Source organism: Pteropus vampyrus, unplaced genomic scaffold (assembly GCF_000151845.1).
Source record: "Pteropus vampyrus isolate Shadow unplaced genomic scaffold, Pvam_2.0 Scaffold1000004055, whole genome shotgun sequence".
NCBI lineage: Eukaryota > Metazoa > Chordata > Mammalia > Chiroptera > Pteropodidae > Pteropus > Pteropus vampyrus.
This window is the reverse complement of record NW_011918457.1, coordinates 3,848-18,246: the sequence shown is the minus strand read 5'-3', so window position 1 is coordinate 18,246 and position 14,399 is coordinate 3,848. Positions and strand designations below refer to the sequence as shown.

At 39.7% G+C, this 14,399-nt stretch overlaps 1 protein-coding gene across 1 annotated transcript; it reads left to right on the top strand.

Annotated features, from left to right (window-relative positions):
* The first annotated feature begins 13,138 nt into the window (after positions 1–13,138).
* Positions 13,139–14,080, top strand: LOC105311453 (olfactory receptor 1L4-like). Its single transcript, XM_011387441.1, has one exon. It carries the CDS (start codon positions 13,139–13,141, stop codon positions 14,078–14,080), a length of 942 nt encoding a protein of 313 aa, XP_011385743.1.
* The last annotated feature ends 319 nt before the right edge of the window (positions 14,081–14,399 follow it).

Sequence of the window (14,399 nt, the reverse complement as noted above, 5' to 3'; positions counted from 1 at the left end):
TTGTTACATTTGCAGTTGGAACGTAATACATTGGTCAAAAGCATGGACTCTGGTTAAAAGCTCTGAGTTTGAATCCTAGCTCTACCATATACCAGCTCTTTGATCTAAGGAAAGTTCACTTCTCCGAACTTAAGTTTCTTCGTAAGCAATACGGGCAAAATACCCAAACGTCATGATTAATTCAGGCAAGAGTCGTTAACCTAAAGCTAAGCTAAAACCATTAGTAGAATGTTGTTGGGAAAAAATTTGGATAGTCAAACGGTCTCAAATATCGCCCCACTGATTTCTTACTAATTACAAAGGAGACATTTGTATTTACTGCAAAAGATCTACCAGTTACCATATTAACCAAGCAATCAAACTCATATGACCAACAGTGGCACATGACACTATGTTCCTACTGATGTGATGGAACAAAACGTACACACTATCTCCTACGTGGTGTTCCGGTCAGAAAAGCTTGACTTAAATCGCTTCAGGTGCGATTTAACCAGACGAATCGAGACGAATCGAGACTATGAAACGTTCTACAAGGCAACCAGCCTGGACTCTTTAAAAGAGTGAATGTCAGAATAAAAGTAGGGAAACATTAATGACCAAATGCAATGCATTCACCTAGATTGGAGTCTAGACTGGAAAAACTGGACCACATATTGGATGACATGTAGAATTTGGGTTCATATTCTTAGATACAGTTAAGTTTACAGGGAGGTGTGGGAGATGCCTGCTGAAGTATTTAAAGAAGTGGCAAATGGTCTTCAATTTACTTTCAAATGGTTCACCAAAAAAATAAATTGCAGAAATTTAGAGATAGATAAAATAAATATGACAGAAGGTTAACAATCAGTGGATCTGTATGAAGGACGTGTAAGTGTTCACTGGAGCGTTCTTTCCCTTTTTATGTAAATTTGAAATTCTCAACATAAAATTTCAGAAGCAAAAACATAAGTTAAATCATGTTCCTCCGCTGCTCAAAACACTGCGATGACCAAATGTCTTCTCATTGTGCCCAGACAAAGAGTCCAGAGAAAGTTCTTGTATCAGCCCACCAGACCCTACATGGTCTGCCCCCCCATAGCATATTTCTCTGTCTGCTCATCCCACTGTTCTCCTCCTTGCCCCCTCCCCGCCAGAAACACTGCTCTCTGGTGTTCCTTAAACAATCATGAATTGCTCCTGACTCGGCGCCTTTGAAGTTACCAGTTTCACTATCTGAAAGGCTTCTCCCTCAGATACACATATTTATACTTGTACTCTCTCCCCATATTCAGACTTTATTCAAATGACACTCGAAATCTGTGGCCTTTTCCTCCTGAGAAAGGAGCTATCCCATATTTCCGAGCCTTTCTTAGAGTTAGGTATGGCCACTGAACTGAGTTCTAGCTAAAAGAACAGAAGACATGAATGGAAAGAATGCTTATCGCTTTTCCACCTGGCCCACACAAGTCTCCTACCTGCAACCCTCTCTCTTAACCCACCACTGGCTGAACAGAGAGGTCTCTGAGGAAATAGAGGAAGATGGATCCACAGAAAGGAGGGATCCTGGCATTCTGAAGGACCACATGGATATTACTTCCCATGGGACTTTGTGTTAGCAAGAAATAAACTTTTGTTGTGTACGTTAAAAGTAAATACATATAATAATAGTACATACCGTAGCGGGCAATTGCAAAAACCAAATGCAATGAGGAATATAAAGCAATCAGCATAGAAACTTAGAACACACTCGATGCATGTTATTAATAGTAGGAAAAGGAATGCAATGAAACTGAAAAAAAAAGGGCCTGATGAGCATTAAATGTGCCTCGATTGCTGAAGTCACAATTGTAAGAATTGTGCAAAGTAGTCAAAAGGTACAAAGTTTCAGTTATGCCAGATGAATAAATTCCGGAGATCTAATTGAGCACGGTGACGATAGTTTAGACACTGTATTGTATACTTGAAATTTACTAAGAGGGTAGATCTTAAGTGTTCTCACCACAACAAATAATGGTAATTATGTGAAGTGATGGATGAAGTGATGGATGAGGTGATGTTAATTAGCTTGGTTGTTGTGATTGACAAGAAAGAGAGTACAAGAACAATCTCAGACTCTTGAACAAGTCCCAGTGCTGCCTAAAGATGGAGAGAGTAGTCGCAGAGGTATACCAGCAAATAATGGATATGGGAGAAGATCAAATTTCATTTTAAGAGCGGGACCAGTGATATTTAAAAATGTTTTACTACTCTAAAGTACTAAAAAGGCTCAATATGCCAAGATTCACAAAAGGAAAAAAAAAGAGCCATAATATATAGGCTGTTCACAGTCTCCCTGTTACTAGACCTTCCTAAGAATACCTCTTGCCTGAATTGTTACCTCCACGTACTTTATCTGCAAATACTGAGGGCACCCATCATTGCACCCAGCTGTGTCCATCCCAGGCACAGACTCTGCTCAACTATGTATCGCCTACGTCTAGACCCATCTCTCTACTATCTCCAGTTTCCCACAAAAGTCTCTCTATATTTTGGATTCACATTTGGCTGAAAGGAATGAAAAACCTTACAATGATGACTTAATCCATTGGGCAGGCAGAGGCAGTGCATATCCTGCCCCCACGAGAGATCAGAGGTGATGGTTTCCGGCATTAGATTCGTGCCTCGGTGATGTCAGGGATGATATATATCTCAGTCTCTGACTCTTTTCACATGATGCTTGACCTTCAACCAAAATAGTTAAAGGCAGTAAAAAAGGGGAAGACAAGGAAGGAATGATTGATGTTCACGTCTTCTCATTGACTGAGACTACATCGCATAGCCTCTCCCAGTGGCTGAAACTCTAATACATAACTTTTACAGACTGTATACTAAAGGCAGCAATGAGAAGGGGGATTGGATTGAGTAACGGATAAACTAGCCTACGGTATCTGCCTCATCCCACTCTGATTGGCCCTGGCTTCGGACAGTTGCTAATCTATCAGAAGAGAGGAAACGAGAGCACAGAAAAAGGCAAACCATATAGAAAGGGAGTCTCCATGCGACTGTGGAAAAGCCAATCTTATACGAATCAAAGGAAGAGTTAAATGGATCAAAATTATAGGTGAGTGAGCAAATATGGTAAGTTTTCAAAGAACAGGAAGCCAAGACTTGGAAGGTGAAGTTTTTCACACAAGCAAAGATGGGAAGACTGTGTAGATAAGACATTCCAAGGAAATGGCATAAGCAAACCTGCACAGCAATAAGGAACTAAGGATGGCAAGAAGCCAAGAAAGGCTCCAGCCTCAGAAAGTTTTGATAGGTGTTGAAAAACAGGTCAGGACTCGCTCATGGATAGCTATGAATGGCAAGCTAAGGAGTTTGACTTTTCAATAAATATAGCAAGCCTAACATTCCAGCCTTATCTCAAGTTACTCCAACATGTTCACCCTAAGCTTGGATCACATATGGCGATTTACAGATCCCCAGATATAGAATGCCAACCTGCAAGACGTCTCTCCGCCTTGAGTGTTCCTCCCCCGTGACTCTCTGGCCATCTTTTATTTACACATTCAAGAATCAGCTCAAATGTTATTTCTACTATAATGCTATTTTCAACCCACCCCTACACCCCTAGCCCTACCCAAGTATGAGTTCAATGCTCATTTTTCTATTCTCCCAAAAGTCCTCAGACGTTTTTATTTTATAAGACTGCTCGCTCCATGTTGTAATCACATGTTTCCATGTCTCTCTCCCTACTAGACTGCAAGAATAAGGACTCAGCTGGTGTGATAGATTTCTTTATTTCCAGCACCTAACATAGTATTGAATGAATGAATAAACTAAAGATTTTAATGAAAGGAGCAACATAAAGACAAAAAACTCAGTATTTTTAGCTTTCTCATTCTAAGAAGCTGATTGATACAATCGCTGCATTCTATCAGATATGGTAGGAGTATCATTATGCTTCTCTGTTTGCTATTTCTGGGCATAATGTATTTCTTTATCATAAGTCTTAAAACACTTTGTAAATATAATTCTTCTTTTGGTAGCCCAGCATCAAAACCTTATTCCAGTTTGGAATTACTTTTCAAATCTTCACAAAAACTAAAAAAATTTTTTTTAAAAAGTGCCAGATATATTGTTTATTAATTTAACAAATGATTTGGAAAGTGCGCTATGAGCCAGATTCTCTGCTGGATGTTGGGAGAATGCATCAGTAAACTAAAGAGTAGACACGGATGCACCCTCATTAAGCCATTTGACCAGTGGAGAAATGGCTTGGTCGGCATAACCAGAGTAAGGAAAAGGGGTAGCACACTTATGGATGGCACCTTGTGGGAGAAAATCAGAGGGATCCATCAAAGACATTCCTAGGTGTAGTCATACAAAATAGAAAAAGTATGGAATTTCAACCTTGAATTTGAACTTAGCTGCAACACTTTAGCAGCAAATAAACCTTGAATTTGAACTCAGCGGCAACACTTCCTAAAGGACACTGCACTTGAAGAACTGCATATAAAACGTCACATAAGCATTCAATAAATGATCATTATGTGGACATAGTCTCATTCTTGAGCTTATTTAATTCTCTAGGCAACCCTCTCTGGCATACAAGTACTAAAAATCCCATGTTATAGATGAGAAACCTACAATCCAGAGAGGCTAAGGGTTTGTCCACGATCGCATCTACTCATTGGCTGACTAGAACCCAGGAACCTTCACTCTCGGGATCTTTTCAATGGCACTACACATCATCCGCCTACATCCCAGGAACAGTCCCAAGCCCAAACCTTCTCTATTTATCTACCTCAATCTCCTTCAAAATCACAATAACAAGCCACCAATTATCTGAGATTCCAAGAAACCTGTCACCCTGGAAACCTGAGTTTCCTTGGTCTCTAGCCTTCTCTCAAGTCTTCCGTCTTAATGAGCTCCCCGGGGGTGCTGAAGAAAAGACTACCCATGTCCTTGGGTTGAAGTTATGTATAGGGCAATCTCCTCTTCCCAGAGCCTCACTCTTCCTCATCGTTTCAGTAACTCTACAGGGGCCAGTGATGGTAGCTGGCAATGGGAGGAAGCCTGGTGTCCTAGATGCCTGGGCTCACTTCTTTAAGGAAGAGAAAGAAGTGTCTGAGATGACAATCACACATTCAACTCTCAGGGTGTAGCGAATGCTGTCAGCTCCCACACCAAGCCTAGGTCTTTTCCTTCCTCCCTTGACATGAGAGCTCTGCCTGTCTCCCCAGCCCTCACTGCTCCCCTAATCGACAAGGCCAATGAAGCTGAGGAGATGTCTGCATCTTGGAATGGTCACCCCGGAGGTCACCATCCCTTTGCTGAGTAAGTAGCTGTTTTCTTCAACCCATCACTATGCCCAAGTCCTACAAATCCTGGAGTACTAGAAACCGAAACCAATTTGCAAGACATCCTCGATTTACAAGGATGAAATCTGAGGCTGAAATCTGTAGCTGACACTACAAATCAGGTCATCCGCCTAAACTTCCAATGCCAGAGTCTCCACACTCCTCTGCTTTTCCGTCTCCATTTACAGAACACGGGAAGTAGTGGTTCTTGAACACGGGAAGTAGTGGTTATTGATGTGTGAGCTCTACACTAAGGGACAGATGCGGCTGCTCTGACAGGGAGAAGCCAGCTTCTGCTTACCCAGCTTGGCTCCCAGTCATCCCCAAAACCAAGCCTGCTGAGGAAAGCTCCAAATCCTATGGCCTCATCCTGCCCTCTGAACATCTTCAGGGCACCCTGGGCCGGGAACTGACACATGAGGGTGATAAGGGCAGAGAAAACTCTTGATACAGCCTGGGCTGTCTTATCACGTCCACAGATAACTTTGTAGTATTGACTCAATCACTCCCTTCTGAGCCTCAGGCTTTCCCTACATAAAGTGAGTGTGTTGTTTTCAACTACATCTTCCTAATGTGTCTTACACAGTAATCCAATATGCAAAACATAGAGATAGCGGAATTGCTCTGAGTAAAGACGAAGAGACCTGTAGTCCCTCTCATTTGGCATTTCTCTCGGCTTCCGGATCCTTTCTGAAGTGGCTCCTGGGTCCCCCAGGGAGGCACAGTTTGGAAACTTAAGAAACAGATCAATTCTAAGATCACTTCCACCTCCAACAGCCTAGAATTTTACAAACGTCATTCTGTCTCTCAGGAGTTTACATTCTAAAAGGATATACCTGACCGTCCCACAGGGGGTTAGCCATGCCGGCCAGTACCTTAAAAAGGTGGGATGACTTAATATCAAGTCCTGCTGAGTAAGGATTGGCAGGAACTGAGGGAATTTCACCCAGAGAAGAAGACCGGGGACATGGTCGCTGTGTTCAAACATCAAAATGGCTATCATGGTATCTGACTCTTCTGTGTCCCCAGTGCCTATGTCGTTTCCTGGTACACAGTGAAAATTTCTGGAGTGAGTTATAAAGCAATGGATTGACCCATGAAAGAAAAGCATAGCTAACATCCCAAGCAGAGAGAAAGGTCGTCTAACAGGATGCTGGCACTGCCAGACTTAGCAGAATGTTTGCCTCTTGTGTTTAAAGCCAAGATATATAGACTTGTTCAATTCTGATTACAAAATTTTAAGGGGCACAATTGAAGAGACAGTGAAGTCTACTGAGAATGTTTCAGATGAATGGCCTGACATTTGTGTTCCTGGTGGGTTCAGTGCTCTGAGGAGTAGAAGGGAAGAGAAATTCCCTGAGTTCTATTTAAGATTTGAGATTTCTTTTCTTATTCATAGACCTCACATGCAAAGCGTCAAATTAACCACACATCTCAGTTCACGACATATTGCCAACACTAGACCTTTTTTCTTTTATTTGTGCGTTTGCTTCCTCACTCAGTCATGAACTTTTATATCCTACTGCCCTCCTCCATTCTAAGATGATTAATATTTAACTTTGTGTGGTTATATTGTTTTTGTTGTTGTATATTAAAATTATTTTTAAGGTGTGCCATGTGAAGTTTTGATATGTGTATACATCATGAGATGATTATCATTTTGTTCTATTTTTAATTAATATAAATCATGTTATAGATCTCATTCATTTACTTTTTCGCTCAGATTATGTTTTTTTAAAAAATCTATCGATCTTGCTATGAGTGATTCTGGTCAGTTGTTCCTAAACGGCTGCATTGTACCCCATGGTGTGCTTCTGTCACATTTACCAGCCCTGTGAGAGATACCCAGATTGCCACAAACTCGCCATCGACACAAAGGACAGAGAGGAAACACTCTCATCCATAGCTTTTATTTGCCTGTAGGCGAATCTCTCTAGGACATCCATCTAGCATCAGGATTGTTGGGTCATGGAATATTCATTAACTGAAGTAAATCATGCCAATTTGTGCTTTAGAGTATTGTCCCAATTTACATTCCCACCAGCAGTGCCCAAGGACCCCTATATTGCCACATCCCTGCCAACTTTGCCCTTATTTCCTTTCTAATGTCTGCCAAGCTAACAAATGTAATGTGAAATCTCATTGTCTACTTTTTCATTTCTCTGACAACCACTGGATTTGAGCATCTCTTCATATGCTTGGTAGCCTTTTGGCTTTCTTGCACACTTTTCTGTTAGGATTTTTCTATTTCATGCTCAGGTGATATTTTCTTGATATTAGTACTTCACCTGTTAAACCTTGCAGGTATCATCTCTCAGTCTTTCATGTATTAGCTTTATTCCTAGTTATGATGTAATCTTTTCTTACTTTTTTTTTAATGTTGGGTATCTTATTTAAGAAATTCTTTCCTTTCTAGCTCATAGATATTCTTCTACAGATTTTCCTATTAACCATATAGATTCACGTGTCACCATATATAAGTCCATAATCCATCTGATTATACCTTTACATATGATATTAGATAGCAATTCTCTTTGATTATCCTCAATTTAATAAGCCAGGTTTCCCAACACTTCCAAACATGCCATCCTTCCCCCACTTAGTGGTTTTTAATACCACAATTTTCCTGTATTAAGTTCTTATGCAAATGTACATCTCTCTCTGAGCTACCTACTCTTTTCCAATGGTCTTTTTAAAATTGAACTTATTAGGGCAACATTGGTTAATAACATATAAGTTTCAGGTATACAATTGTATAATACATCATATGTATATTGCATTGTGTGCTCATCACCCAAAGTCTAGGCACCTTCTTGTCACCACATATTTGATCCGTTTTATCTTCTTCATCTTTCCTCTACTCCACTTTCCCTCTGGTAACCACCATACTATTGCCTGTGTCTATGAGTGTGTTTGATTGTTTTGTTTGTTCATTTGTTTATCTGTTCTTGCATCAAAATCACGCTTTTTACTACTATGGAGTTTTATTACTCTTCATCTCTAATAAGACAAGTCCCCTCTTTTTACTCTTTATCTTAAAGTTTGACCTAGCTATTTCTTGATCTTTATTGTTACATGGAAATTTGAGAATAAATTTATCAAGGACTTCAAAAAATTCAATAGACATTTTGATTGAAATTAAATTAAATTTCTAGATTAATGTGGGAAATAACATCTTTGTAATATTACTCATTCCATCCAAGACGGAATTTTCATTTATTTTAATCGTCTATTATGTCCTTTGCTAGACTTTAAAATGCTTCCACATAGTTTTGTATGTTCTTAGAGTTTTAGATTTTTTCTGTAACTATGAATAGCATCTTATTTATTATTATATACAGTCATCCACCACACAACAATGTTTCAGTGATGAACCACATATACAATAGTGATCCCTTTAAACTGCAATGGACATTTACTGTATCTTTTCCGTTTAGACACATAAATACTTACCACTGTGTTACAAATGTCTACACCATTCAGTAGAGTAACATGTTGTACAGGTTTGCAGCCTATGAACAACAGGCTATCCCATATTGCCTAGAAGCGTAGTATGCGGTGTCATGTAGGTTTGTATAAGTACACTCTATGATACTCACACAATGACAAAATTACCTAACAACACATTTCCCAGAACATATCCCTGTCGTTAAGTAGCACATGACTATATTCCGGTTGGTTATTTCTAATGTAGAGAAATGTTAGTGATTTTTTAATTTGGTCATGTATCCAGCTACCTTGCTGAATTCATTTATTGGTTCTAAGAGCTTGTCAATTGATTCTGTTCTTTTTTCCATGGAAATGATGGTATCTTTATTAATGACAGTTTTATATTTTTTCCTTCCATTTCCTTTGCTTTTTTCTTATAGTGTTAGTCAGGGTTTCCAATACTATATTAATCTTGTTTCTTAAAGGAATGCATTTAAGCTTTACCAATTTAGTATGATATATATCATAAGGTTTGGGTATACATAGCTTTTACCAAATTAAGAATATTTCCTTCCATTTAGCTAACAGAGTTCATGATAGGCAGATATTGAGCTTTGCAAAATGATTATTCTGCTTCAATTGAAATTATCACATAACTTTTCTCCTTTTATTAATGGGCAAAAGTTTATTGATGGACTTTTCTAATGTCGAATAATTCTTGCATTAAAAATCCTGCTTCTCCATGACGTATTATTTTTAGTGCTATGATGGATTCATTTAATTATTGTTTCATTTAGAATTTTGTGTCTATGTAATTGTCTTTTATTTTCTTGTGTTTTCTGGTTTTGGAGTCAGTATTAAATTAATATTGTAAAGTGAGCTGAGAAGGCCACCTATTCCACTCTGCTTTCTGATTTCTAGAGCAAGTTGCATTAAATAGAATTAGCTATTTTGAAAGTTTGGTAGGATTCAGCTATAGGCCTGAGGTTTTTGGAGAGAGAAGGGTTTTGACTACCATTTCTAATTTTTTTTACAACTGATTAGTCTTCAAGTTATTCCTGTACAATTTATGTTTCTAGGAATTTGTCCTTTTATCTAAATTTTCCAATTTAGTTCAATAACTTTTATTATTTTATTTTCATATGCCTGAAATAATTTCTCCTTTCTCAACTACCTTTGTACCTATTCTTTATTTTCTTGATTAGTCTTACCAAAGGTCTATTTCATTACTTTTTATTAAATTTATTGGGATGACATTGGTTAATAAAATTATATAGGTCTCAAGTGTACAATTCGATAATACATTTATCTGTATATTGCAGTGTGTGTTCACAGCTCAAAGTCAAATCTCCTTCATCCCCATATATTTGACCCCCTTTACCCTTATCTACCACCCCCAGTCCCTTTCCTTCTTGTAACCACTAAACTGTTGTCTGTGTCTTGGAGTTTTTGTTCGCCTTATTTATTTGTTGCTTTCGGTTTTATATCACACATATGACAGAAGCCATATGGTTCTTAACCCTTTCCATCTGACTTATTTTGCTTAGTGTGATTATCTCAAGATTCATCCATGTTGTTACGATGACTTTTCATAGGACCTGTGTATTAGTTTCCTATGGCCATTGTAGCAAATTGCCACAACTCGGTACCTTAAAAACAACAGAAATGTATTCTCTCACAATTCTGACAGCCAGAAGTCCAAAATCTTAAAATAAAAAGATTATCCTGGATTATCTGAGTGGGCCCAATGTTGTCACAAGAACCTTAAATATGCAACAGAGAAGGAAAAGAAGAAAACCAGAAAGATGGCAGCATGAGAAAGACTCACCCATCATTGCTGGCATTGAAGAAGGGGTAAGGGAGCCACTAGTCAAGGAATGCGGGCAGTCTCTAGGAGCTGGAAAAGGCAAGGAATTGGATTCTCCTGTGGAGCCTCCAAAAAGGAACACAGTCTTGGCAACACCTTGATCTTTCTGACCTACAGAACTGTAAGATCATAAATTTGTGTTATTTCAAGCCCCTAAGTTTATGGTACATTATCACAACAGCCATAGAAAATAATACACACTCCCATACGAATTATCCTAAAGAGCAGAAAATCCTCGAGAACTTTTGTGCTTTTCCCTCTCTTCCCAGGAAAGTCCAGTTTGTCTGAGGTCTGCACCCCGTTGTTCTTTTGTCCCTTCCAGCTCAGCCCCTTCCACTGACCTCTGCGGTCTCTCCCCCTAAACACACAAGCCCCCCTAACCCCCGCCTGGGCTTCTCTAGATTGCACCCACTATTTTTCAGCTTACACAATTAGGTCCTGAATACTAATAAGAAATATTAGTAGTGTAAGTAACATTTGCACAGAACTTTGTAGGTCTCAAATTCTTTTCAAATACATTGTTTAAACTTAACAATCAAGTTTTAGAGATGACATTTTATTTCCCCTTTTTCAGATGAGAAGGAAAAAAAAGGGAAACATAGATTTATTCCCAAGAGAAAATAGCTAGGAAGTATCTGAACCAGAAGTGATTCTTAAATCATGAACTCTCCCTATTGACTCTCCTGATCCTAGGAGATCAGTCTCCTGGTTGCTAATAGAAAACCCACAGCCTTGCAAGAAGCGATCAGTAGTGATGAATCTAGACAGTCTGTCAAATAGTATTTATTACATGGCTACTATGAACCAGGTACTATGTAATTCAATGGCAACAATGAGGAGCAAAGCAGACTTAGACCGTGGCTTGGTAGCACTTTCATCATGGACCTCTCCAGATGCTGTCCATGCCTTAGTGGCCCCCTTTCCTCACAGAGGATCCAATTTGGACCAAGCATCAAAGATCTCAGCATCTCAGTGAGAAAGGAAATGCTTCAGGAAACAACGCTACTGTCTGCAAGTACCTTTTAAGGTGTTAAAAAAGAAACAAAAAGTCTGAGTTGTCCTAAGAAGGGCAGTGAGTTTCATGTGAGATCACTATGCATTAAAAACAAACCATGAGTACTTAGGTTTGCTTTTGACTCATTGTCAAAAGTACCAGAAAGATAATGAGGACACAAGAAATATAAGATGTGGACTTGCTCTAATTTGAAATCTTCATTACTAAGTCTACCCTCCCTGACCTAGGATTATCTGACCACTATTTGCAAGCTTTCTTTTCTGCTCTATTTTCTCTGAGGCCAATCCTGTATCTAGGCACGGTAGACATAAGAAGTGCATATTCTGTTACCCAATAGTCTCATTATCAACCCGGTTGGCTGCTGGGTGGTTCTAACTCTATGTCTCACTGGTTCCTTATCTAGCTCCATTCCAACTGAGTCCCCTACCTTGATAGATAGATGATTAGTGCCTAAATTCCTGCCCTACGGGAGCCTTTGCTTATTTCCTTTGGCCCTAGCCTTTAGGAGAGATAAAGGACCCATTACTGAACCTCTGCACCTTCCTATTCATACCTCTCAGAGTTTTTTTGTTTTTTGTTTTATGGGTTTTTATTTGTTTGTTTGTTTGTTTTTTGCCAGAATGCTGCTTCTCACATTTCCGTTGTCCACACTACCACTCCTTGGAGTCTTCCTGCTTATAAGAGCACCCGCCTGTTAGTTCCTCTATGTCTGCCTTGATGCTATCCACCTGCCTAACCCACCAAGCTCGATGTTGGGTCAAACAGCTCTCCAACTTCCCGTTTACCTTACACAGTTCCACATGCTGATGAATGTGCCAAATTTCCAGGTCCCAGCACCTACTAATATGACCTTCCTGCCCATAATTAAATTCTCAAACACGTTCCAAAACTGTTTTCATTCAAGAGGGGCTGGATCCAGGAATACATCTCTCTAATATTTTACAATTTCTATAGGGAGAATTTAGGATACTCTAATTTCCTTAACACAGGGGGAGCAGAAAAAGAGAAATCTTAGCCAGAATTATCACGTGGGAGCAATGAAGATTACCAGGCTGATCAGTAAGTAAGGCCAGAGCAAAAAGATATGTCTATATACAATTTGGGATATTAAGCAAAATGCTTACTTTCTGAACACATCCTATTATCATTACCTGTATTCTCAGAATAGCCTATGAACATGGGTATTATAAGTTTAGTCTTTCAACAAAGAACAAGAGTTGAAACACCTTTTTCGACTTCACAAAATCAGATGCAAAGTTGAAACTGAGATCTAGGTGTGTCAACACCAATCCTATAAAGTAATATCACAGAATTGGCGTCGACACACCTTCATCTCAGGCTCAACTTTGCATCTGATTAATTTTGTGAAGCTGCTCTTGGTGAATAACTCCACTTGTGTGGCGCACAAGCTGGAATAAGTTATGACATATCCCCTCTACAAACTGAAGACCCCAAGCCAGGACACAAACCTAACATTCCTTCCGATTTCCTACTTGCAGGAAATCAATGCGATGGAGAAACCAGAGCCAGATAACTGAATTCCTCCTTCTGGGACTGACCAGTGACCCCAAAGAGCAGATAAGGATTTTTGTCAGCTTCTTAGCCATGTACCTAGTCAATGTGGCTGGCAATTCAGTCATCATTGCAGCCATCAGGAGAGATTTCCGCCTCCACACCCCCATGTACTTCTTCCTCTCCAACCTGTCCCTGGTGGACATCTGCTTTACAACTGTCATCGTGCCAAGGATGCTGGCAAACATGGTGACTCAGAGAAAGACCATCCTCTTTGCCCATTGCCTCACCCAGATGTATTTCTTTGTGGCCTTTGGAATCACTGACAGCTTCCTCCTGGCTGCCATGGCCATTGACCGCTATGTAGCCATCTGTAAGCCACTGCATTACACCACAACCATGAACCCTTGGCGCTGTCTTCTGCTGGTGATAGCATCGTGGGTGGTGTCCCACCTCCACTCTCTCATGCACACGATTCTCATGGCCCGCCTCTCCTTCTGTGGACCCAACGTCATCCACCACTTCTTTTGTGATGTCCAGCCACTGCTAACCCTCTCCTGCTCTGACACCTCTGTCAATGAGCTTTTGGGCTTCACAGAAGTGTCCTTTGTAATCATGAGTCCCTTTATCTTTATTATTGTCTCTTACGTCTACATTGCCCGTGCTATTCTGAGGGTCCCTTCTGGCAAAGGCAGGTACAAGGTCTTCTCCACCTGTGGATCTCACCTTACAGTTGTAACGCTCTTCTATGGGACCATAATATCTGTGTACATTCGCCCCTCATCCACCTACTCAGTGACAAAGGACCGTGTGGTCACTGTCATCTATACAGTAGTTACTCCCATGCTGAACCCTTTTATCTATAGCCTCAGGAATAATAACATGAAACAGGCCTTGAGAAATCTGATTAGGAGGGCAGGGTATCATAATCCATAGATGGTACTTCGCAGCATTCATTCATTCAATAAGAACCCATGAAACACCTATGCTGTGCCAGGAACTCTACTCAATTATGAAAATATTGCAGAGATCTATCAATCATAGCTCCTTCTTCACAATTAATTATAGTTCAGTAAGTAGGGATGACACGACTGCAATAAAAAATTATTGTACTTTATGGTAAAAATAAATAAAATAGGAAATCGATATTGATCTCTTATTCTATGATATACATAGTTTCCTTCTTTTTCTTTCGAAGTCTCTGGTTCATGTGCCACATACATGGCCAGTACCGTGCGATCGGCGTCCTGATGAA

What these genes read in the sequence shown, in the direction of transcription:
- LOC105311453 (XM_011387441.1), top strand. Translation starts at nt 13,139, where the DNA reads ATGCGATGGAGAAACCAGAGCCAGATAACTGAATTCCTCCTTCTGGGA.